The sequence below is a fragment of the Microcebus murinus genome, chromosome 11 (genome assembly GCF_040939455.1).
Source record: "Microcebus murinus isolate Inina chromosome 11, M.murinus_Inina_mat1.0, whole genome shotgun sequence".
In the NCBI taxonomy this organism is placed as follows: Eukaryota; Metazoa; Chordata; class Mammalia; order Primates; family Cheirogaleidae; genus Microcebus; species Microcebus murinus.
In genome coordinates, this window is record NC_134114.1 from 12,842,288 (window position 1) to 12,866,827 (window position 24,540).

The 24,540-nt window shown below is 43.3% G+C and overlaps 1 protein-coding gene across 1 annotated transcript in view; it reads right to left on the bottom strand.

Annotated features, from left to right (window-relative positions):
* Nucleotides 1–24,540, bottom strand: part of MYO10 (myosin X) — a 221,363-nt gene that overhangs the window by 51,848 nt on the left and 144,975 nt on the right. Inside the window, exon 19 of the mRNA XM_076007942.1 lies at nt 23,788–23,868. Within this exon, the coding sequence (XP_075864057.1) occupies nt 23,788–23,868 (81 nt within the window). The remainder of the gene's footprint in view (nt 1–23,787; nt 23,869–24,540) is intronic.

A 24,540-nucleotide genomic window follows, 5' to 3' on the forward strand; every position in this document is an offset into this window, starting at 1 on the left:
AAACATCTGCGGGACTCCCTCGGCTCCCAGTTTATCAGGTGTCAACGTCCAATCGATATTAGCTGACAGAGTAATCAATCGGTCAGGAAGTACTTATTGACAATGAGAACACTAGTGATTTAAATCTGACAATTTTCTACTATGTTCTAATAGAACATAATAACATAGCTATCAGTATTTTCATTAAATAGGGTCAAAGAGTATGAGTGATCTGAGCCACATCACACAGCAATTACTAGGACAGAGGAGCAGCACGCACCCAAGCCTTTTAATATCAGAATCCCTGCAAATCCTGCCAAAGCTCCCCTAGAGTGCAATAGTGCCTCTACTGTCTGACAAGTTCAAGTCCAAAGTGACACCATATGACTGGCCCCTTTGATCATCTGTAGATGGTCCATCAAGTCAACATGCTTCTGTTCTGGTACACGGATTGGTCTGTATGTGTGAATCTCTGTGGTGGTGTAGTAACAGCAGTACTACTACTACTAGCAGTAACAGTACAAGAAGTACTTACTACTGGCAGCAGCATTAGTGGCAGAAGGAATAACAAAGGCTAACATGCTCAGGACAGACTACAAGCCACATGCTATGCTAGCTTTTATTTAATTTTAGCTACTCTGTGAGGTAGGTATTATTATCATCCCCATTTTACAGATGCACAGACTGAAGCACAGGGAGGTTAATTAACTTGTCTAGGGTCACAAAGCTCACACTCAGCAGAGCCAAGCTTCAATACCCAGGCAGCGTGCCAGCCAAGGCAGCCCTATACGCCCGCTAGCTACGCTGCTCTTCCTGCAAGGTCAAGTTCAGGAGTGGGGCAGTCTTCCTGCAGTTCCAAAGTACTCGTTATTTAACAATGGAGTTTATTTCCTGGTACATGTTTCCTGTATATTCCTGAATGAAATTCCTCACAATAGCTATGTTGGTAGCAGACCAAAATAGAAATCAACTTCTAAGGAATAAAACCCACGGAAGATAATACCTTTAGTTAGAGCGAGGGTTTGCAAACCACAGCCAGCCAGCTACGCCCAGCCTGCCACCTGTGTTTGTGCGTAAAGTTTTACTGGCACGCAGCCACGCATTGTCTACAACCACTTCCACGATACAGCAGCAGAGCCTAAAACATTTACTATTTTGCCAGTTACAGAAAGTTTGCCAATTTCAAAAACTCAGTGTTAAGAAAATAACAATATCTCATTGATCATTTTGAAATATAATACCTGTTGAAATAACAATATTTTTGGTATACTGAATTTAAAAACCTATTCTGTGAAAACTAATGTCACAAAAACTAATTTCTTTGTATACTTTTAAATGTGGCCCTGGAAAAAATTTAAATTATGTGGCTCACATTATACTTCTACTTAATGGTGTTGCTCTAAGAAATTAGGGCCTCTACATTCTAAGGATGTGAACAGTAAAAGAAAAATGAGGCTTAGAATTATAATTCTATTTGCATTTGTAAGATACCTGGAGCATGCTTCATATAAAGGAACTGTCAAGTTCTCTTTAGAGACTAAAACATATTACTTCTCACCAAAATAGTTATCTATTGCACTCTGGGAGGCCGAGGTGGGCGAATTGCTCAAGGTCAGAAGTTCAAAACTAGCCTGAGCAAGAGTGAGACCCCATCTCTACTATAAATAGAAAAAAATTAATTGGCCAACTAATACATATAGAAAAAATTGGCCGGGCATGGTGGCACATGCCTGTAGTCCCAGCTACTCGGGAAGCTGAGGCAGCAGGATTGCTTGAGCCCAGGAGTCTGAGGTTGCTGTGAGCTAGGCTGACGCCACGGCACTCACTCTAGCCTGGGCAACAAAGCGAGACTCTGTCTCAAAAAAAAAAAAAAATTATCTATTATTCAAAGATGAAAAACAATGTTCACGGAAATAACGTGAAGCAAAAAAGCCCCATGAAGAGTTCTCATGAGGCTAATGGCTCTGAACACATAAATCAGACATGAAGAATTTCCATTAATGTCAAATAAAGTATGAAATAGCTTTCAAGATCAAGACATTAATTCTCAAGCAACATATATTAATTTTATTTTTCATAACGCATTCATATTTAATTTCCAAAAATATCCCAAAGATTCCTAGGACATTAGGTTTTTGGTTTTTTTTTTTTCTTTTCTTCAACTGTCGAAGCAGCATCTTTGGTGCGCGTGGGAACGATGAAAAAGAGCCACGTTGGGCAATCTGTAACAACGCCAGATGAGCTAGACAGGCCCAAATGGGGCACATACACACCGATCCTTTGTTCCCCAAGAACTGGCAAGGACATGCTTGGCAAGGCTGTGCCTAACAGCTCTCCAGGGTTCACTACAAGCCCTTCCCTTGAAGTGTCCGGGGGACACACACTCATTTGAAACTCGGCTACCATTGCGCCCAGCCACAGACTTGTTTCCAAAACCCACAAATGGCCTGAAAATCTAAATACTTGGTCCAATGCTTCCTTGAGCTCCAAGAACACAAGCCCGCCCTCCTCCTACAGTACCTTCTTCCTTCCATTCTTACCCCTCCCCTGTTTCCTGCCTTGAACACCCCTGCACCTGGCTCTGCCTTCCTCTCCCCATGGCCATATGGGGGGACCACAGCTCTCTGCTGGCTTCCCTTCTCCCCTCCCAAGCCCCTTTCTTGGGAAGCCCTGAGTGCAGGCCCCCAGCTTCCCTCCTCAAACACCAACTCTCTCTTTGGAGAGAAGGCACCTGGGGGTTTTCCTGTGGCACCCACCCCTGCAACGGGGGGACCCCTGGATCTCCAGGGCTGGAGCTGAGGTTTAATCTTTGACACTGAAATGAAAGCTCTGGTCTCCTTCCTGAATCAAAAGTGAAACAGCATATCATGGCACCTAATTTTGTTTTTTTTTTTAAAGGCAGGGTCTTGCATGGTCGCCCAGACTGGGGTGCAGTGGTGCAATCATAGCTCACTACAGCCTCAAACTCCCGGGCTCAAGCGATTCTCCTGCCTCAGCCTCCTGAGTAGCTGGGATTACAGGCAAACACCACCACACCCAGCTAAATTTTTAAAAAGTCTTCTGCAGAGATGGGATCTCGCTGTGTTAATCCGGGCTGGTCTCAAACTCCCAGGCTCAAGCGATTTTCCCGCCACAGCCTCCCAAAGTGCTGGGATTACAGGTGTGAGCCACCACACCTGGCCGCACTTAATATCTAAATATGGGTTAGAATGTGCCAAGGATTTTCATTCATCTTCATTAAATCTCAAAGAGCCCTATTAAGGGTAGTGGGCAAGACAGCAATATTATTCTATTACTATGCGGAGACACAGATACAAATGGAGTGGCTTGCCCAAGGTCACAGTAACCCTTGGGCACTAGGACCTGTGTCCTGCTTCCGTGATCTTCGTCCTTGCAGGAAAACCAGAAGAGGACTCCAAGTGTGGCCCCGGATAGGTGCCCATCTATGATGAGTGACAATAAGCACTAAGGAACTTTTACGGCCATCTGACATGGCTGCATTGTTTATTGTATTTTTCAAAAGTACCAGTCCCCCATGAACTGGTAATAAAAAATGAAAAACGGTTCTTTCGCCATTTTTTTGAGAAGTGTTCTAGAAGTTACCGATGTCAACTTTGCGTAATGCTTGTAATGGTATTTCTTCATATTAGTGTGTATACAAATCTACCATTACAATAATATTATTTGGTAATTTTGCATAAAGTACTATACTTCTTTCTCTTTCTGTTAACATAAAATCAGGCTCAATGCATAAGGAAAGTGTATTTATCTAAATCCTTCCTCGAAAGTGTCCTAAGCATAAAATGTCTATTCAGAAAACCTGATATCATGTCCCTGTTAAAAATTCTCTAAATTGTACACAAGATAAAATCCAACATTTTTCTATAGAAATTCTCTTTCCATCTCCCACCACTTCTCTCTTCGTCTGAAGTTTTATTCCCTCGTGGGGGCCACCAGCTGCCCCCTATTGAAGGAGGTACAACTGGACCCAGGGCAGCCGTCCCGGGGACGAGATCATTCCAAGCCAACCCTGCAAACCCATTCACCTGTGCCAGGGATTCGCTTTCTTAGCTTCCTGTGGAGCAAGACAGCCACAGGATCCAGTCCTGGCCCCAGAACCAAGCAGAGAAGCCCAGGAAGATTCAAGGCAAACCTGCAAAGGGGCTCCTGGGAAAGATTTTCCTTCCTCATAAAAGAAGAGGAACCTCCTAGAGGAGTCCCTATTAGCCCAATCCCGATTCTTTCCAGGATTAATGTTTACTCTAAGAGTATAAGATCATTGCTTTACTCAGAGATGTGTCCCAAAAGCATAACAGGTACTCGAAAAAGACTTGTTGAAAAAAACCGAGTGACAGTGTTCTGTGAGGATGTGATGGTTGCAGCTATGGCAGCCACTTTGCAACCTGGAGGAAGGACCAAGAGAAATGCAGATGCCATTGACTTGAAGCCCTGATACTGTGGAGCCTCCAAACACATGTTTCTTATTAAGTGTGCTATACACAGGCCACCGTTGTCAGAGTTATTCTGTCCTACTCCTGAGAGTTGGAGCCCACCCAGACGGAGACTGAGGGTGTGTGTGACATACCCACACAGCCTGTTGGGAGATGGAAGGGGTCCTGTGGAGGAAGCCTTGGATTACCCCTGGGAAGTAGGGGACCCTGTGGTGAAGGAGCTTAGCCCTCAGTAAGATCTAGATCCACAGAGACACTGCAAGGCTGGTGTACAGTTTAAAATTCTTCAGGCCTGGTGCGGTGGCTGCTCACGCCTGTAATCCTAGCACTCTGGGAGGCCGAGGCGGGTGGATTACTCGAGGTCAGGAGTTCGAAACCAGCCTGAGCAAGAGCGAGACCCCGTCTCTACTATAAATAGAAAGAAATTAATTGGCCAACTAATATATATAGAAAAAATTAGCCGGGCATGGTGGTTCATGCCTGTAGTCCCAGCTACTCGGGAGGCTGAGGCAGGAGGATCGCCTAAGCCCAGGAGTTTGAGGTTGCTGTGACCTAGGCTGACGCCATGGCACTCACTCTAGCCTGGGCAACAAAGCAAGACTGTCTCAAAAAAATAAAAAAAAACAAAAAAATAAATAAAATAAAATTCTTCCAGCAGTTAATACTGTGAGCTCAAAAATATTCAGACAGCAAATCAGTACGGAATGAGGTCAGCAGTGGTGACATGAGCTGGTACGTGACACCAGGGCCAGACAGATATCACGGGGCAGTGGGCAAGTTCAAACCCAGGCCGGATAGGTCAGAACCAAAGACAGAATACAGAAGCCCAGGTTCCCTGGCCATGGTGAGAGTCAGCAGGTGATGTGCTCACCTGAAGCAGCCAGTGCCCAGGCGACCCGGGGCGGGGTCAGGAACACAGAGCTCAAATACAGTGAGATCTAACAAAGGGGGAGCACTGAGAGCAACGGGAGGGCGAGTTGGCTGACGGCAGGTGAGGTCACGGGCTGGCGTGGGAAGGCTGATGTCAGGTCCAGGGGTGTGGGAAGGGGCCGGGGGAGTTAATGACAAGTTGGGAGGCCGCCTCCCAGGTATGTCCTAGAATCGATCACAGCGCATTTCTTGGCATTGTCCAGCAAGCCGTGAGACAGAGAGAGCGTGGACGCTGTCCCAGGAAAGGTTGGCAATGGAGGAAACAGAGGCCAGTGAGCCCTGGGATTTTACAGAGGCCGCCAGCTCGGGGCTGTGCGGCTCCCCACACCCTCCCCAACCGGGGACACGGTTACACGTCTGTGTTCACTTTGGGATCATTCAATGCCGGGCACTTAACAACTGGAGCACTCACTTTTTTATGTGTGTGTGCTATGCTGCAATTAGAAAACAGTTCTTGGCTGGGCACGGTGGCTCACGCCTGTAATCCTAGCACTCTGGGAGGCCGAGGCAGGCGGATCGCTCAAGGTCAGGAGTTCAAAACCATCCTGAACAAGAGCGAGACCCCGTCTCCACTATAAATAGAAAGAAATTAATTGGCCAACTAATATATATATATAGAAAAAATCAGCCAGGCATGGTGGTGCATGCCTGTAGTCCCAGCTACTTGGGAGGCTGAGACAGCAGGATCGCTTGAGCCCAGGAGTTTGAGGTTGCTGTGAGCTAGGCTGACGCCACGGCACTCACTCTAGCCTGGGCAACAAAGCAACACTCTATCTCAAAAAAAAAAAAAAAAGAAAAAAAGAAAGAAAGAAAGAAAACAGTTCTTAAAGCTCACCAATAAAGCAACTGAAGCAAGGAAAAAAATGTAATTCCAAAGGGGAGTGATGGGAACGCCAAGAGCACCTCGGGGCTGGGAGGTCCGCGTGAGGAACGGAGCAAGCCCACTCATCCCGGAAGGGTGAGAGGTGGGATCCGAGGGACAAGCTTTGCATTTGGGATCGGCTGTAGGAATTTAAAATCAGGGGTTTAGTAACTCAACATTTAAAAAAATGGACCATAGCATCCATTAAAATATGTTGAGAGAGGCTTTCAGAAAAAAGCCAGAGAAAGAGAAAGGCATGGAGGGACCGAAGATGTGTCCCCAATCAGACCGAAATCCCTGGCCAGACAGCAGATGGTTCAGGCCGCAGCATCAATCCCATCTGGACACCCTCACAGAGCTGCCCCTCCTGGGTGTAATGTGTCACCGTTTTATCTAATGAACCTAATGAGACCTTTCCATCTCGATAAATTAAACCACAATCTTGGCTCCATTCGTCGCTGCTCTATTTCCACTTCTCCGTCCACCATATTGAGCAGGTCACCACCCCCTGTATTCACACTCGCTCCGAAAAACCGTGCTGAGAAATACAAATTAGGAGGCCGGCTGTCCCTCTTTGCAGACACAGGCAAGGAGGCCCAAATCCGTCATTAAAATGCTAAAAAGGGCTGTGGCGCTGACAATCACGGGACAATGTCACCGCAGTAAGGATGCTGGGCGAGCAAAAGAGCAGGAGAGGAGGAGGACAGCCAGAGTCCCTGAGGTCCAAAGCTGGGAGACTCACAATGCTTTGCCAGAACAACTTTTTTTTTTTTTTTTGAGACAGAGTCTCACTCTGTCACCCTGGCTAGAGTGCCGTGGCGTCAGCCTAGCTCACAGCAACCTCAAACACCTGGGCTCAGGCGATCCTCCTGCCTCAGCCTCCTGAGTAGCTGGGACTACAGGCATGCGCCACCATGCCCGGCTAATTTTTTTCTCTATATTTTTAGTTGACCAATTAATTTCTTTCTATTTTTAGTAGAGACAGGGTCTCACTCTTGCTCAGGCTGGTCTCCAACTCCTGACCTTGAGGGATCCTCCCGCTTGGGCCTCCCGGAGTGCTAGGATTACAGGGAGTGCTAGGATTACAGGCCGTGAGCCACCGCCCCTGGCCTGGAACAACTACTTTTATAATGCTACGCTAACGCTAACAGCACTGTGAGATGTGCCCCCAGGGGAGTGTAAGTCTGTGTCTAGATAATAATCACCAGAATTTCAGTTATGACACAGAGAAAAACAAGGGTTCTCCAAGACAGATAAAGAAGAAACCAAACTAGGACTGAGGAGTCTAAATTGTCACAAAAAGTATGAAAATGGCAACTCGGAAAAATATGAGTCCAACACCCAGTCACCAAACGTGTCACATATTAGAAGGAGCACGAGGTCATTGGGTTCTGGCTAGTGGGGTGCTAGAAGGGGCCTGAGAAATCACCCTACCCCATCGCCCCATTTCTACAGGAAGGGACTCAGATGAAGTGGCCACTCTCCATTTGCTTAAAAATATATAAATAAGAAAAGAGTGAATTCTGTGATCACACAGATAGAGTGGATCATAAATATTCACAAATATATACCGAGATACCAGAAAAATTATAAATATTCACAAATATATACCGAGATACCAAAAAAAAAATTGAAAATGGAGAATTTTCCTTGAAAACTGCTCAGTGCCGTCTGCTCTGAGATAAATGATAATTTATTGGCAAGTCCTTGGTAAATTCTGCTTTCCAGAAGGCACGAAAGCCTGGGGGGACGGGGCTACTGGAGAGCTCAGCTTCCTAGGAGTCCTTTCTCTGGTTTATTCATGTAGTAAAGTGGCTGCCTGCAAGTCATAATGGGAAATTAGCCAGCCTTAGATCATGGCCAATATCTTTTAAGTATAAATTAGAAACACCACAGAATATTCCACTGAGCAGTTGGGAGTTGCTAGGAAACGGGAGGTCAGGCGACACTCAAAGGCCAGGTTATTCCCATCCTGGGGGCCCCTCCAGGACTCTTCACACTGGACCCCTGGAGAGGTGGGAGCCGGGCGGTGAAGGCTCAGCTTCCTGGCGTCCAACCCAGACTGTGAGGCCAGGCTTCTGAGCCCCGTGACGCCGGCTGCTTAAGTCTGGGCGCCCCTCCCCCACCCAGCACCCCACTTCAGGAAAGGGTCCAACATGTGCCACGTCACACTGGCTTCATCTGCAGCCTGGCACTTTTCTCCAAGATACTGGAGCCCGAGAGTTACTACAACAGAGTTTTAGGTTTAAGACTATGCAACAGATGAATCACGATGTTAAGAAAATAAGAGGGGTTAAAAAAGAGAGAAAGAGAATGAGGGCGTTTATGCTCCTAAATCCAAGATCTAGGAAATAGAAGGCTGTACAAGTGGTAGTTTTCTCCTCATCTGCCCTTAGAATAACACATTTTATCCACTCCCTTTAGTGATCCAATTTGCTTTATTTAACATTTACCATGTCCTTGGATTTAAAGAATAGTTTTCAGGGTTCTGATAATTCTTTCTCCATGAATTCGTCTTTCCCTACATCTACCCTTAAAAGGGACAATATGTCCCCAAACTCTATTTGAGGATGTGCTGCTGGATTCAGTAAATGAAAATAAGTTCAAATGACAGATCATGAGAGACAATGAACAGCTCTTTTGCTGGGATAGCCACACACTGAGCATCAGGGTTCTCTACCAAGACTCCTGGGTGGCTTCTTGCCATATGATGACTGTGACAACTACTGTTTATCAGCCACCATGGCCGGTCGGTGTGACGACGTGCCAGATCTGAGCCAGGAGTTTCACAGACAAGCTCACAGTTAATCCTTGTACCCACCCCACAAAATGGGTGACATCTGTCCTCACTTCACTGATGAGAAAGCTGAGTACTTAAGTGACAGGCCAATGACCCGTGGCGGGTGAAAGTCAGGCAGCTCTTGCTGTACAACTCCGTTCAGTCTGCCGTGATGCACGGCTTCCAGATACAGCTTCACCAATCACTCTACTCCAGAAATGTTTAAGGGGTAACCTATTGTATCACCTTGTTAACTATGTATGGTCCAAAGGACAGGCGGCTTTATTCACCAGGCAAACAGAATCAACCTGTTCTTTGAGAATTATGAAAATACGCCATTAGCCCTAGAACAGGCTAAAAAACCCCAAAACAGGCCCTGCTAAATGAATTGCTATAGAGTCACCCTGCTAGTGGGGATATCTATAGGGTAGAGTTTAAATTTTGTGATTTACATGACAAAATCTCAGGACAAGCCACAGTAGTGAACACTGTTTGGCAACGTTACTGTGACATATCACACGCTGGTGAATAACCCGGGATCACTCAGTGCATCTCCCCGATCGATGTTTTGGCCTCATGAACCAAGATCTGAGGCCAGCCGGTGACGTATGAATGAAAACCGAACTTAGATATGACCTGCTCAGCAATTCACTCCTGCCTATATTTTTTTGCACCCAACTGCTCGATAGAATTAACTCTCAGCTTAAATGTCTCTATTGATCTACACACACACAGGTTAGGGCCATTTCTAGTTCCCACAGCGCCCAATAGAGCGCGATCTGTGTTTCAGGCATGCAAACTGCCCCTTTCCCAAAATGACCTGCATGAAGAACAAAAAAGGCTTGTGCACCCTGGCTAGTTCCTAAAGGCTCTCTGAATATTTCCCACCCGCTTTCTCAATCATAAATGCTTTATAGCAACATGCTGGAACAAGAAGAGTGGGTGAGCTGTGAGCAGGCAAGGTGAGCAATGAACAAGTGGCAATTGTACTGTGGTTAATTTTTTTAATTAAGCATGGGAAGGAAAAGGCTTTAACTCTGTGGATGTTAGCAGAGCCCCCTAGTTTGTGGAAACCAGGAAATACCTCTAGCACGCCCCAGACAGCAGGAGCAACTGAACAGAAGTGGCCCATCTGCTGATGCAATGAGGCTGCGAACAGCAGCTGGTCTAAGACACAGGCAGTTGGAGCTTTGCAGCGTGTGCACCTCTTTGTTCCTTTGATATCTGGCCTGAGTGCTTGCAGGCTGTGTTAGAACCCTGGAAATCCAAGTGAAATGATGTCACAACCAGGTCCAACCTGCCCTTCCACCTCCACAAGAACCTCATTGCCCTAATTTGCAAGGTACCTCTGATTTAAAAGCCTCTAGGAGCTGCAACTGTGTGTACTTGCAGTAGGAATGTAAACTGACTAGCTCAAACTTTGCTGGAATCATGATGCAGTCAATGAATCGAGTGCACAGGCCAACATTTCAGAGTTAATACCAGAAAAAGGAAAAGAAAAAGAAAGACAAAAACAAAAAATAGGTAGGTTAATTTTCCTTCTGCAATTCCTCAAACCACAATTAACATAGCAACAATGCCTTCCATTTGGCTCTCCTAATCCGGTGGGATTTCTTTCTTTCTTTTTGGCTCAGCAAACTTTGTCTTAGTCCTCTATTTAAGTATTATAATAACCTCATTTAAACTATGCTGTCCCCTAAGAAAACAACACCACAGTATGCCTAAAAGAGTTCATATTCAAACCCTGGTCCTTCCCCTACCGGCTCAAAAACTGAAATCTCAGATATCCAAACTTATTATACCTATTCATACTTCGTGTTCACGTTTATCTAAAGAGATCTAAAACATCTGTTTGCTAGTGAATTTTTCACCAACATAAATGTGGAGGGGGAAAGATGCCACAATATCTTAACAGGACCACTTTTCTTTAATTTTGGAGAAGCAAACTTTGAGTATATCCCAGGATAGTTCCAAAGCTAAACAGTACTCCCTTTTAAGTGAAATACTGACAAATGAAGCATCTGGCACACTTTAATGAGCTGTTTTATCCTTTCAGAGTGGCTGAAACTAGGACAGCCATTCATCTGAGAAAGTGGATAGCACACAGTAATCACACAATGGTGCAAGACAGACTGATAATGCCCACCCCCGATTTTACATTTCCCAACACTACTTACTAGGAAAGGAAACAATTGATGTTTAACCTAATGATTACATACATCTGGAAAATGTTAAATAGTACACAATTTTCTATTTTCATCATATGTTTATTAGTAAAATACATGGTTAAGAGCAGTCACAAATGCTATAATAAAAGTTTACTTGTATGTAGATGCTATTTTTTACTGAGAGCAAATGAAAAATAAGAATAAAAACCATGAAATAATCAGCATTGACACCTTAACCCAGTGGTTTTGAAGAAGGTACAACTTTGCTCCCAGAGGAAAACAAATGGAAACGTCTAGCGACATTTGGGAGAGGGGCTGTTACTGGCATCTAATAAACATCCTACCAAGCACAGGATAGAGCCCAGCAACAAAGAATTCATTCTCCGGTCCAAAATGTCAGTAGTATCAAGGCTGAGAACCCCCTACCTTAACCTGATAAATAAGAAAATGGTTAAGCAAGAATCATCTCTTTGAGAGGTGGCTGAGTTGGAAGCAAAAGGGAGTGAAATTTCATTATTCACATTTCAATTCAAAGGGCCGGACAGGTGAAGCAGACCAGAGCAGAACCAGAAGATCTAGAGGGAAAAAAGTAGGTTACTAATTAAAGTAGGGTAAGAGGGCAAAGCTCAGAGGAGAGTCTGGGGCTGGAAATACGCAGGGAAGAGGCACTCACCTAGCTCAGGGCTGAAGGAGAGCAGTATTCCTTTAGGAGCCGGCAAGGGAGGAGGCGAGGGCAGAAGGAGCCCATGCCCACATCTAGAGGAACCAGTGAAGAGCGGGAAGGGGAGGGGGGGGATTGGTCAGAGAGGTGTCAGGAAGGAGGGGTGGTTGCAGAGTCCCAGGCCTGGGGGTAGGGGGTGGGGATTAAGAGGGCAGGGCAGAGAAAACTGCACTGGGAAGCTTTCAGCAGAAAGGTGGCAAGGGCAGTTTTGATTGCACAGCATTACTGGAAATAAGAAAAGAGTCACGGACTCCTTTTAAAAATGCTTAGCAGTGAAGAGAAGATCGCTGGGGGGAGGGGGAGAACCCAGCCACATTCCTTTTCACCCTGGCTTCCCCTCCCTTTGCAGTAGGGTGTGTGTGTGTGTGTGTGTGTGTGTGTGTGTGTGTGTGTGTGTGTGTGTGTCTATAACTCTGTATTATTTCCCAGAGGAGGCAAGAAAAACTAAAAAATAAAAGGTGAGATTGTCCTTTACAAAAGGCTTCAACAATTTAAACTCCCAGCAGCAGAGTACATTACTGACAGTTTGTTCAAATAGTCACAGGCTCCTAGAAGTATTATTAAAAAGCAACACCGAGCCAAGAGTGGTGGTGCATGCCTGTAGTCCCAGCTACTATGAAAGCTGAGGCAGGTGGATCTGCTGAGCCCAAGAGTTCGAGGCTGTAGTGCACCATGATAGTGTCTGTGAATAGCCAACTGCACACTCCAGCCTGGACAATATAGTATGATCGCATCTCTAAAAAAAATAAAATAAAATAAAAAGGCAACACGAAATTAAAAATCCCTTTCAATCCTCACATTGACAAAATTACCTCACTATTTTAAGTTTCACTTCTTTGATTATATTATTGAGAATGAGAATGGCAGGTTATTTTCTGCTTGCATTTTACCTTTTAAAAATTTCTTGTTTATGTGTTTTACTTACTTTTCTACTAAAACATCTGCCATTTTCTTATTGTTCTGTAAGGGCTCTTTATATATTAAGGCTACATATTCATTGTTATATACACTGCACAAAATGTTCCCTGTTTGTTGATAGCCTTAACAAGAGCAATTTGGCTATGTCTATATGTATACAAAGTCATAACAATGTGTACACCCTGATTTGAAAAATAAACTTTCAAGAATTTACTTGAAAGAAGTAAACAGTATTTGTGCACGTGAATAATACAGCAGCATTGTTTGCAACAACAAATAAAGAAACAATCCAATACTAGAAATCTTACTTGAAAGTATAGCCACTGACAGAATCCTATAGCCATAAAAAATGCATAAGAATGTTGCAAGATATATTAAGCTAAAAAAATAGGTTACAAAATTAAGGTAACTATGATCCCAATTTAAAGAAAAAAGTATATTTACAATAAATGTCAACAAGACTGTCTCTGGATAGGGAAATCATGGGCAACTATAATTTTTTAAATATTTCACATAGTTTCCAAATATTTTTTAAATCAATAAGCCTTTATATATCAGGAAAGAGTGGAGGCAAAACCCAGTAACTATGTGGTGTCATTTTTATTGTTGTTACTGTTCCTTGTAGTGTATTTTGGGGTGTCAGGGAAAGAAGCAGCCTGAGAAAGGAACAAGAAAACTCCCCCAGGTCAAAGGAGAACACAGTGAAAAGTTGAGAAGAGACAGAGGCTGAGGGGACCGTCTACAAGGATGAGAGAAAACCGGAGGGAGCTTTCGACCCTGAGCGGAAGTCACAAGCCCCGCCCCCCCAATCCTACCATCCTTCCTACCGGCTCAAACCTGGCCCCTTTACTCCAGAGGAGTCTTCCAGGGGAATAATACTGGGAGGCTGATGGGGATTTGGGAATTAATTGGTCCTTTGCACAGCTGCTGGGTGAGCAGCACGAGCTTTAGAACAGTCACTACCAGCAATCACACACCTAGGGGGCTGCCAGTGACAATGTTAACGCAGGGCGACTTATGCTGGGGGACCAAAAAATCTCAGTCTGCATGTGACAGAGGGGAGGCGGGGACCGGGTTGGCTCAAACGTGGAAGTGGGGCTGCCATTCCGACTGGACACTATTCCAGAAGTTCGCCACGGTCAGTCACAGTAAAAACACAGCGCCAGGGGCTGCCAGGGGCTGCAGAGACGGGGGACACCATTTTAGCAAGTGGCACCACCCAGGAGGGAGGGGCTGGGGTCTCCTCTCTAATTGTATCATCTTCCCAGCCCCGTCCTTTAACATGCTGTGGCGTTCATCAGAAAGAGGGAACGATTTCTGTACTGTCGCCCAAGCTTTCTTGCCAACAGCAATGGGGTTCTGCACCTGGGGATCCACATATTTAAACAGAAGGGAGGAATGAGAAAACCCAGTTCAGTGCTATCAAGGAGGTAGGAATACATGGTAGGTGACCATAAAATGACTTGCACTTCACCTTTCTCTTAGGAGGGTAATAAGTGTATGTCAGATTAATTACTTTTAAAAACTGATGGCAAAAACCAAAACATTCAAAGCACTTGGTTTTCACTTAGTACCAGAAATCTTATCTATTTAATAAAAGCAGATTTAGCCACACGGCAGTCAGCCACATGATTATTCGTTCTTTCAAATGTAGCTCAATTTCATATGAAAGGCGCCCTTCACAATGAAAACATCTACTCCCTCCCAGGGCACATTTAGCAACTGAATAGACATCAACTGAACGCTGCTCCTGTGTGTTCGGGTAGAGACAGAGATTAACATTTCAGTCACTATTTTGTTCTTTTTTTGGGGGATCTCCACTTTGGGGAGTAAGAGAATCCCAACAAAATGTGCCTCATCAGGTTTTTCCAGGCTGATTACAAAATTCTGACATGTGTATGCATGTGTGAAACAAACCCATAATATTCAACAGATGACCGTTCAACTCCTGCAACTTCTCACATTTCCATACTTGTATATAAACCGGTTTACAGCGTAATTTTAAAAAGAGATTATGCTTGTGCAGATTTCTTTAAAAAGTTTCTACAAAGCACCAGGCAGGGGAAAAGCTCTATGATTATAGTTCGTAAGCTTTTAAAGAAAAATACTATGGGATAACAAGTTCAAACAAAAGAAACCACCACTAATTTCCTTCTTTGACCTGCTAGTAAAAATGATTTTTCCTATAAAAGGTGATTTCCATCTCAAAATACATTCCATTATCAATGCCTTAACTCATCAGTGGATTCCTTCATTTTTACAAAGGATTAGCAGTTCAAATTTGTACAGAAAATCAAAATCAGCACTTACCCATCTGTTTAGAAACTAAACACCTCAGCATCTTAGAGAAATGGCAGTCAGTTCCTCTCATGTTTGATCTCTGCAGAATTTTACTCCACCACGATCGTGGCAAGGTATGTGAAACTTTTAAGTAGAACAAACAAGATAAAAACTCCTACCTTGGGTTTCGTCTCCCCCCTTCAGTTTTTGTCCACTGTAAACGGCTGCATCTTTAGCAGTCGGGGCTGCAAGCATCTAAGCTGACAGACACAAAAACGGGCTTTCTTCGGCTCGCTGGTGATCCCAGCCTTTTATGTGGTGTCTTGGGCTGTGTTTGCTTAATTCATTCCTGATTCTGCTCAAAGGAAGTCCAGCCTGGCAAGGCTGGCGGGATAGTAATCGCTGAAGATATTTTTGACTGTGGGAGCAAACTAAGCATCTTACACACACCAACAAATGTGTGAATACATTTGAGGGCCCTAAGATTCTTGATTTTAAAAGATAATGTACTATTTTTTTTTTTAAAGAAAATGTTCCAGGACAAAATCAAGCAGTTTAGTGGTGAGCTCGGAAAATACACCCCCAGAAGGAGCACAACACTCCGCCCCCGAGCTGAGCTTCATTGATGGCTATTTACCCTGATCTTTACAGAGCTGCTGAATAGTTGCCATGCCAACTCCGCAAACAGGATGGAAGTGACCACTGAGGGGTTGACTGGGATTGTTTTGTTTAGGCAGAAGAATGGTTGCTTTAATGCTTCCCTTGCTAAAATTTCCTCCAAAGGTAAAGCTGCCCTTTTATAGGTTCTGTAGGAGATGTTTTCAAAAGTCAAAGATGATGCTGGTCATGGGTGCTCGAGTTGCAGGACATGGCCAAACCAACTGGGAACTGAAGAATGACCAAAGATTCCTGAATGCCAAGTGGGCACGTTCCAATAAGTTTGCAGAGGAAATGGAACCATTCCAAAAGAGTGAAAGACTCCCTGAATGGGGGAAGGAGTCAAAGGAGCTGACAATCTGGATGATTCTAAAAAGTCTTAGCTCCAAAGTTGATGCTTTTGCCCACCTTGTTCTTCCATTCATCTTTTCTACAGCACTCACATTTCATTGCGTGCAAGAGAAATTTCATTCTCAGTGCTTCAGGCTTTGGCCAATCAGAAACTACCCCCGTTCTTGCAAAATACAACTCCAAATAAATGTTCATCACATTATGAACAGATTATGAACATTTGGCACTTCGACACATCATGACAATATGTCTTTGTCAAAACCCAAAGAGCCGTGTAACACAGACAGTGGACTCCTAATGTTAACTCTGGACTTTAGAAATGATGTAGCAATATTGGTTTATCACTGCTGCAACAAACGTACCACACTAATGCAAGATGTTAATAAAAGGGGAAATTATGTATTGTTTTTTGGTGTGGGTGGGGAGGGCAGTAATGCTGGAACTCGCTGTATTAACACATGCTCAAATTTTCTCTAATATTTTTTATGTTCTAAAAATTAAAGTCTTTAATTTTTAAAGATTAAAATAAAAATGTTTATCTCATAACGATCTCAAAGACTAAAGGAAATTTAAAAATTTTTTAAAAGACTCTTTATGGCAGTCTGTCAGAGGGATATGATTTAAAAACTGAACTCAAAAGAGAAAAGGTTTGACAACAGTCTTGGGTTTTCTTGTGATTCAGCTTAAATTTGAGGTTAAACTTATGAGGATGAAGTAAGCTCTAAAAATGCTGGGTGTGCTATCCACCCTAAACGTACAACGTAAGTATGCATTATTCCATATAGTAACATACAGCTGTTTCTTGTCCACATGATCTCATCTAATACACATAACCATCCTCCTATGTCAGTACTGTCAATATAAGCACATTAGAGACGAGGAAATAATCCCCTGGCCACACAAGGCTGTACACCTTTGATCTGTTTCATCCCATGCTTTATAGGCTTCTGCACCTGGGCAGCTTTGCAACCCCCTTCCCACGCCAACAGGACTATGGTGTATCAGAATGTGCTGGACCCAGAGCACCCCCGACTCCCTGTGCCTTGGTACAGGGCATGAGTGAGTCACCCGGGCTCTGTGAGTCACCTCGAGAGCTCTCCTAGGGAGAGCAGGGAGCAGCTGGGGCTGGGGACAGATAGGGTAGCTGTCAATGCCGCTGTGGGAAAATAGTCACAAAGCAAGAAACAAACAAACAAACAAAATAAACAACGTGAAAAAAAAAACACATTCAGTAAAAAGGCAAGCAAAGCTCTACAAACCCCAATCACTCACAAGAGCCTTGAGAACATATTGCATAATGCACCGTTTGAATGAAAATTCTGAGATGAAATTATGCTCTGGAGGCTACTTATTGGAGCAGGGAAATGTATTCTTATTAAGAGCTTTAGAATAGTTGACACACTCATGTGAATGATTATCTGACATTTTCACTTTAATCTCAAATGGCCAGTGAAAACCAGTGAATGGAAGATGTGGAAGATGCAGAAATGCAGATTTCATTCAGTGCGAGTAAGACCTTTCCCATAAATAGTAAGGGCCTTAAAAAAACAAAGAAAGAAAGCCACAGGCTGCCATTAGGTGTAAAAGGAAGAGTAAATTCTCTGTCTCTAGGGGTATTTAGGAAGAGGAAGGGTGATCCCTCTGTGGGACACTTAAAAGAGAGAACTAGACCATATTTCATGAATTGTTAATGCAAATATGTTCCCACGCGGACATGCCTGAAATCCGACGCATCTCAGACTCGACTCGCTGTCATCCAAGCAGCCACCACTGTCACCCAGCACCTGGATGTGAGTGAATTTCATCACAGCTTTTCATACTATCTTTGCAAATTATGGACACTACCGGAACCACTCACACCAAGTCCGGCTGTCCTTTAAGTGTAGCCAAAACACTACACTACAGATCCATCAGTGAAACAGAAAGTTATTTTATCTGCAGGAAGGCCTGGAAACAGAGTGGCAAGGTGTACATTTGTGGTGGAGGAATGACCTCCATTTCACCCTTTTTGTAAAGCAGCAAGCGAGAGTGATAGGAAAGCACTGTGTCCTAGCCTGATAGGTGGAGCCTTCGCTTCTATACCAACAGGTAAACGACGGTGCAATTTATATTCGGGGAGTTTTAAAGTCAATTAAATACAGCAATAGATAATGTTCGCACTGAGTAAATGATCTATCATTCCAGAATGTTCAAGCAAAATGTTAAAATCCAATGTTTGACCTTTCAGTTCAAGCCCTTGCCAAGTGGCAGATCCTCACACCCAGACTTCCTCACCCGGTCATGGCAGAGAGTGAAGGCCTTCGGGGGAACACCCCATTTAGACATGGGTATATTGGTGTATAAGGCACCAATCCCCGGATGGGATGAAGAGGTGTTTGTGAATGAGCCCCTGGTGCTGTTTAGCTTTTCCAAAAGGGCTTTGACCCCTAGGGCGGCCACATCTGAGAGGAGGTCAGCTGAGGAGGTAGATAGGGCTAAGTTACCTGTTAGCATAAAAAGGTCTGTACAGATTAAGGACATCGTCCCAATACTAACCTGTTGGTATATCCCTAGGGTAACTCCCAACTAAACAAATCAAAGATGATCAAAAGAGAAAAACACACCCAATACATAATCAATTAAATAAACTAAAATGGAACCTGTGGCAGTAAGAATTAAAGACAGGGCACAAGTCTTTATCTTTAGCAAATTGAGCACTCATGCCCCAGGAGCGTCTCTGCAATGTATTAATACCTTTAGGAGCAATTCCGCATCTACTGAGCGCTGCAGCAGCTTGGCTGCTGAGCTAGGCAGCAGGCACAAAGGAAAAGACAGCTCTGCAGAGTCGTACTTGGCCAGGACTTCTGTATTTGTGGAATACCTTATTTACCAGTAGGATTAGGGCAGAGAGACCTAATCCTAATAAGAAATGTGAAGGGTTGCTGAAAAGAAAGCCTAGCAAGGCTAATGAGAAATAAGATGCATAAAAGGAGATAACAATGTCTGGATTACACAAACACAAATCCATAGGATTAAAAGTGCTAGATTCATTAAATTCATGCATCAAGGTTTTTATGCCTGTGGAAACAAAAGGCTCTTGTCACATTACAGAAACACTGTAACGTCTTACTACGCTAAAATGTCTGTGTGGCCAGGAGTCGTCTAGGATGTTGTCGAATGAGGGACTGAGCAGCACCGTGAAGGAGGGGGACACAGGTCTCGTTTAAGTGAAAGGAGCTGACATCCTCTGACGTCCTCGAAAGTGGGCCTCTGTGTGAGACAGTTTACCCGTCCTCCTGTCTTGAAGCACAGCGACAGATGGGGCTTCAAGATCAAAGCCGACAAAGCCCACTGCGGTCTGGCTAATTCCATGGCTCCAGCTTCGTCCCCTCACTTGATATTCCACTTGCCAGCAAATGCGGCTAAAGTGCAACCACAGACCTCCTGGATTCCCGCCTCTGGGGCCTGGTTTGCAGCTCTCCTCAGCGCAGACATCCCACCCTCTTCCCTTAGATCAGCGATCCCCAACCTTTTTGGTACCAGGGACCGGTTTCGAGGAAGACAATTTTTCCTGGGATGGGGCAGGGCTGCTGAGGGGGGAGGTGCGGTGAGCAATGGGGAGTGGCTGCAAATAGAGGAAGCTTCCCTTGCCCGCTGCTCACCTCCTGCTGTGCGGCCCAGTTCCTAACAGGCCACCGACCAATACCCATGCACAGCCCAGGGTTTGGGGACCATAGCCGTAGATAAACCTTTCTCCAAGAGGCCACTTGTGCTAGAAGCCTTCTTCTATTGGCCCCTAGTCCTGGGGAAATTTAGATGACCTAAGCCCTTGAGTTTTCAGAGAAGAGTGAATCTTTGAGGGTCTTGTTATGTCAAGTTAAATATAAACATATATTTATATTGCATGTATATACATATATATACATGTATTTTAATACAGGGTCTCACTCTGCTGCACCGGCTAGAGTGTTAACAACGCAATCATAGCTCACTACAGCCTCAAACTCCGGGGCTCAAGTATCCTCCCTCCTCAGCCTCCCAAGTAGTAGCTGGGACTAAGGTTCACACACCTACACCTGGTTAATTTTTAATTTTTTTTTTAAAGATGGGGTCTCACTATGTTGCCCAGTCTGGTCTCCAACTCCTTACCTCAAGCAATCCTCCTGCCTCAACCTCTCAAAGTACTGGGATTACAGGCGTGAGCCAGTGCGCCTGGCCCTCAAAAATTTAAAGATGCTGCTGCTGGAACTCGAGATATTTCCCTCCCAGAACCCAAGTCCTTGTCATAGCAAACCCAAAGACAGAACAGGGAGGAAAGCCAAGAGACAGCCCTGGCTGACCCTGTGGGAAGCAGGTCCTGGGCTCACAACCGTTCTCACACCCAGGGAGGCTTCCCTGATATTTATCAGTCCATTCCCCTAATTTTATTCTGTCCTGAGCCCCCCCCCCCCCCAGGGCTTTTCTGAGGAATGTTAATGAGAGACTTTTCTAACTAGAACTTATTTGCTAAAACACCAGGCAGGGACGCCCTTGGGGATGAAGAGAGATTCTGAGGCCACAAAGCAGGCTGTCTGTCATACAGAAATCTGCGGTTGGTTGGGGCTCTTCTGTCAGGCTACTGCTACTGCCTAAGCACATCACTATGGAGAAAAGCTAAAAGGCCTCGTTACCAATTAAAACGCCTAATGGAGAAGTCTGCCCTTTGTGAACTCTGAGAATTCTGAGCTTGGAGGATTCCATCCAAGGCCAAGGACTGGCTGCAGACTAGGGCCTCTCAAGCGGAGTGCTTTTCTCTCTGCTTCGTAACCGGTGCCCAGGGACACCCCACTGAGGCCACTGACGTCTTTTATCAACACACAAGATTAGTAAAAGGCTGTTTATAAAAAAAGAAAAAAAGCCCACATATTGTGATGGCTGACTTCACATGTGTTCCCGCATTCCAGGTATAGACTTCCCCTTTGGACCTCCTTTTCAAAACAAAACACAGACAACTCACATAACAACCAAAAAAAAAAAAAAATTTAACAAATAACCCCCAAATAACAAAAAACCACAAAGGATTTCTAAAAGGTTTAGGCCCAGGGCCAGAGGCCCATTCTGGGGTTAAAACAATTCCCAAGGAGAGTGGCAGCCTGTCCTACCAGCCCTGGGGGGGTGTGTTCTCATGAGAGTCTCAGATATGCGTCTAAAAAGCACAAAAGCATCTACAGGTACTTCAATTTTTCTCATGCCACAGTTATCTAGGTCAAGGATTTTATAGCTGCTGTTCTTATCTTTTTGGTCACTGAATCTGAAAAATACAAAAAAAAATCTCTAGAATTTTCCAAAACCCATGACCCATACCTACTTACACACAGATTTCAATACGACCCCCCAAGCCCTCCTGATTAACTAGCTGGAAAGGAAAATGAGGCGAAGAGAGATTGTCGCATTCCTCTATGCCAGAAACAGGCATTTCCCATCTCTGGGGAGAAAGAACGCAAGATTTTCCCTGTGGAATTTCTAGAAGAATCTATTATTGGACTGAAGAAAATGATACCAAACTCTAAATGAGGGTTGTTTATCTACAATTCCTAGCATATCATCAGTAATCCGATATTTTCAATGGAACCAAATGAATGCTAATTGATTCACAACAATATTTCCATATTCTAATTAGCATCTTGACACTTAAAATCACACCTACATCTTAGGCCTCAGACAAGTCGGCTCTTGTTCCATTGCCTTTACTTTCTGAGTGCCTTTAAAATGGCACCAAGACATTTTCTCCACGTCTTCAACTGCCTGTCTCTTGTGTTATTAATTAGCATCTGCCGTAATCAGGAGAAGCAGAGGGGCCAGTACAAATGGAAACATGAGGCTGAACTAGATGGTTTTTAAAATGCAAAACCCAAAGCAATTAGGTACAATCAAATCTCAGCATGGCAAACAAACATCAAAAAGAGGTAATTTCTTCAATATTTTGGCTGCTGAAGTGTTTTCAGGCCAGCTTAACTTCAAAAGCTATTACACTTGACTAAGGAAGAACTACCTCTCTGCCACCCAAGAAAGAAAATAAAAACACTGGACACTGAGTTTTTCAAGGTGGAATTTCCATTCTTCTCATAGCACTGCTAGGGTGGGAATCTAAGATGCCCATGATTGCAAAAACTGCACAATGACATCTCATACCACGAAGAAAGGGGGGGGAAAAAGCTTCCAATTGAACTATGGCTTGCCAGAAACTGTAAGGTGCATCCCAGTACCCAAGACTTTAAATTGAAAAAAAACAAAAAAACCTGTGCATTTGAAGGATGAAACATGGCAATTATTACCCCTATTGTAAAAATGGAAAAGAACATCACCAGAGAGGTACAGCACCCCCACACCAAAAGCCCATTTATATTGCCTGGTAAATACTGCCCACTGGTATTTCTACAGCGCAGCAAGTGGAATATAAACCAGTTTCTGTGACATATTGTTATGTACAGAAAGAGATCTTCCAATTATTAATTTCCTACATTGTGTCAAAAAAAAAAAGCTATGTATTGTTTATATTGCCATTTTTTGTGATAGATAACCTTAAACATTTTAACAGAAATTTGAAAAATGGAACGACGAGGTACTTTTAAAAATACGAGAATGGTGCATATTAAGTCAGCACAGATATTCTACAGAAGACCAGTCTTATCCACTCTATGTCCCACAAATGCCAAATTCTCCCCACCACACCTCACAGTAAGTAACAAACTGAACAGGTCAGTTTTGCCTCTCTGGGAGACAGAGAATTCCCTACTGTGGTTCTTATGAGTACACATCTTTAAATTATAAATGAGGAATTCACGTCCTATTAAGTCAAAGGTAATTAGTAAACAATATAAAATATAAGATCTAACATTAGGGAAGTTGCCAGGATATAACCCAAGTCTCATGGGAACAGCGAAGATCAGATTTCTCATCTTAATCCTTATGAGGGTAGCATCTAGCTCTTCCACATGAGGGAGTTCCTGAAATGACTATTTCGTGGGGGTTTTCTCTCATAAGAAGGATTCCCAAGAGGCTAATGTTTGCCAAGTCAAAATAATTTAAATTTACTAACACTTTAAGGTAAGTTATCCATTTAGGCATGGCTTCAGCAACTGCGTATATCTAATACTATTATTTTGTTTAGGCAGCTTCTCTTTTTTAAACTCACATTGTTTCTAATCAGGTTATGACATTAAAAAGCTAAAATCAAAGAGCCTAGACCTTAAAACTACTACAACTATCTTCTAATTAGTTACAATCAACTATAAAGTACTTAAAATTCAGCCTTACTATTCAGATCAAAGCTTTTTCATCATGGTTAACAACAAATCTGAAAAAGAAAACTTAAAAAAATACACACACAAAAACACACCAAATATTTCTTCTAAAAAGGTATATCACGCTCTGAAACTGGTTCCAAGAATTTTAAAACACAAGCTTAAAAAAAAAAAAAAAAAGTGAAAGCCTCATAATGTTTCCTTTTAAAGTAGATTTCCCTATGGCTTAATGATACCATTCGAAAGCAGACTAAAAGTCTAAAGGGACAAAGGGAATTTTTTCATTTAATGTCAGGTTATAATAATGTCATATCCATTTCTAACCATCTACAATGAAAGGACTTTGGAGAAACCAAGTCTGTGAGTAACCACCCCCCAGGAGGCTGTGTCCTTAAAGACCAGATCTTAGCTGACTGTCATAAATCTTACCTTCTGCATGTTTGGCTTGATACAGCGAACAAAGAAAGGATTAGAGGAGCTTAGTGTTGCCATTAAGGAATGCAGCGAGTCCTATTAGAAAGGAAAAAGTATATGTTGATTTAGTCTCTTACTATGTCATTCTTTAAATTTCTCAGCACCCTAGGCACTTATCAGAAACAAGAATAAAAAACAAAACAACATAAATCATAGGAATAATAACTTAGAGTTTTTCATTTTAAATTATCATTCTTACATAAAACAAAGCAAAAGATATTATAATTTCTTATAATTGAAATTATTCCACAATATACAAAACTCATTTATCACTTCCTTTATATAGTACCTTTAAAAAAACCCATTCTGTTAATAAATGAAAACAACCCTAAGATATTTCAATGTTTAGTACAGAAAACCTGAGAAGTATCCACTCTTTCACTATAATCATTCCTCCTAATTCATTATTTCCATCAAAACGACAGCCTATGCCAGCACTTCATTGGTTTCTGAGCTGTAGTCTCTCACTTTTACCTTCAAATCACCAGGCCCACAGATACCAGATCAATCTATAATACTAGTTTCTTTTATTTTTCAATTTTTTTTTATTATGGAGACTTTTCAACATTTACTAAAGCAAACATAAGCCTTGTCACCAGCTGTGGCTCATGGCTAATCTCATTTCATCTGATCTCTGTCCCCATATACACTACACCTTCACCTCTTGTGGAAAAGCAAATCCCAGACATCATGTGATTTCACCCATCA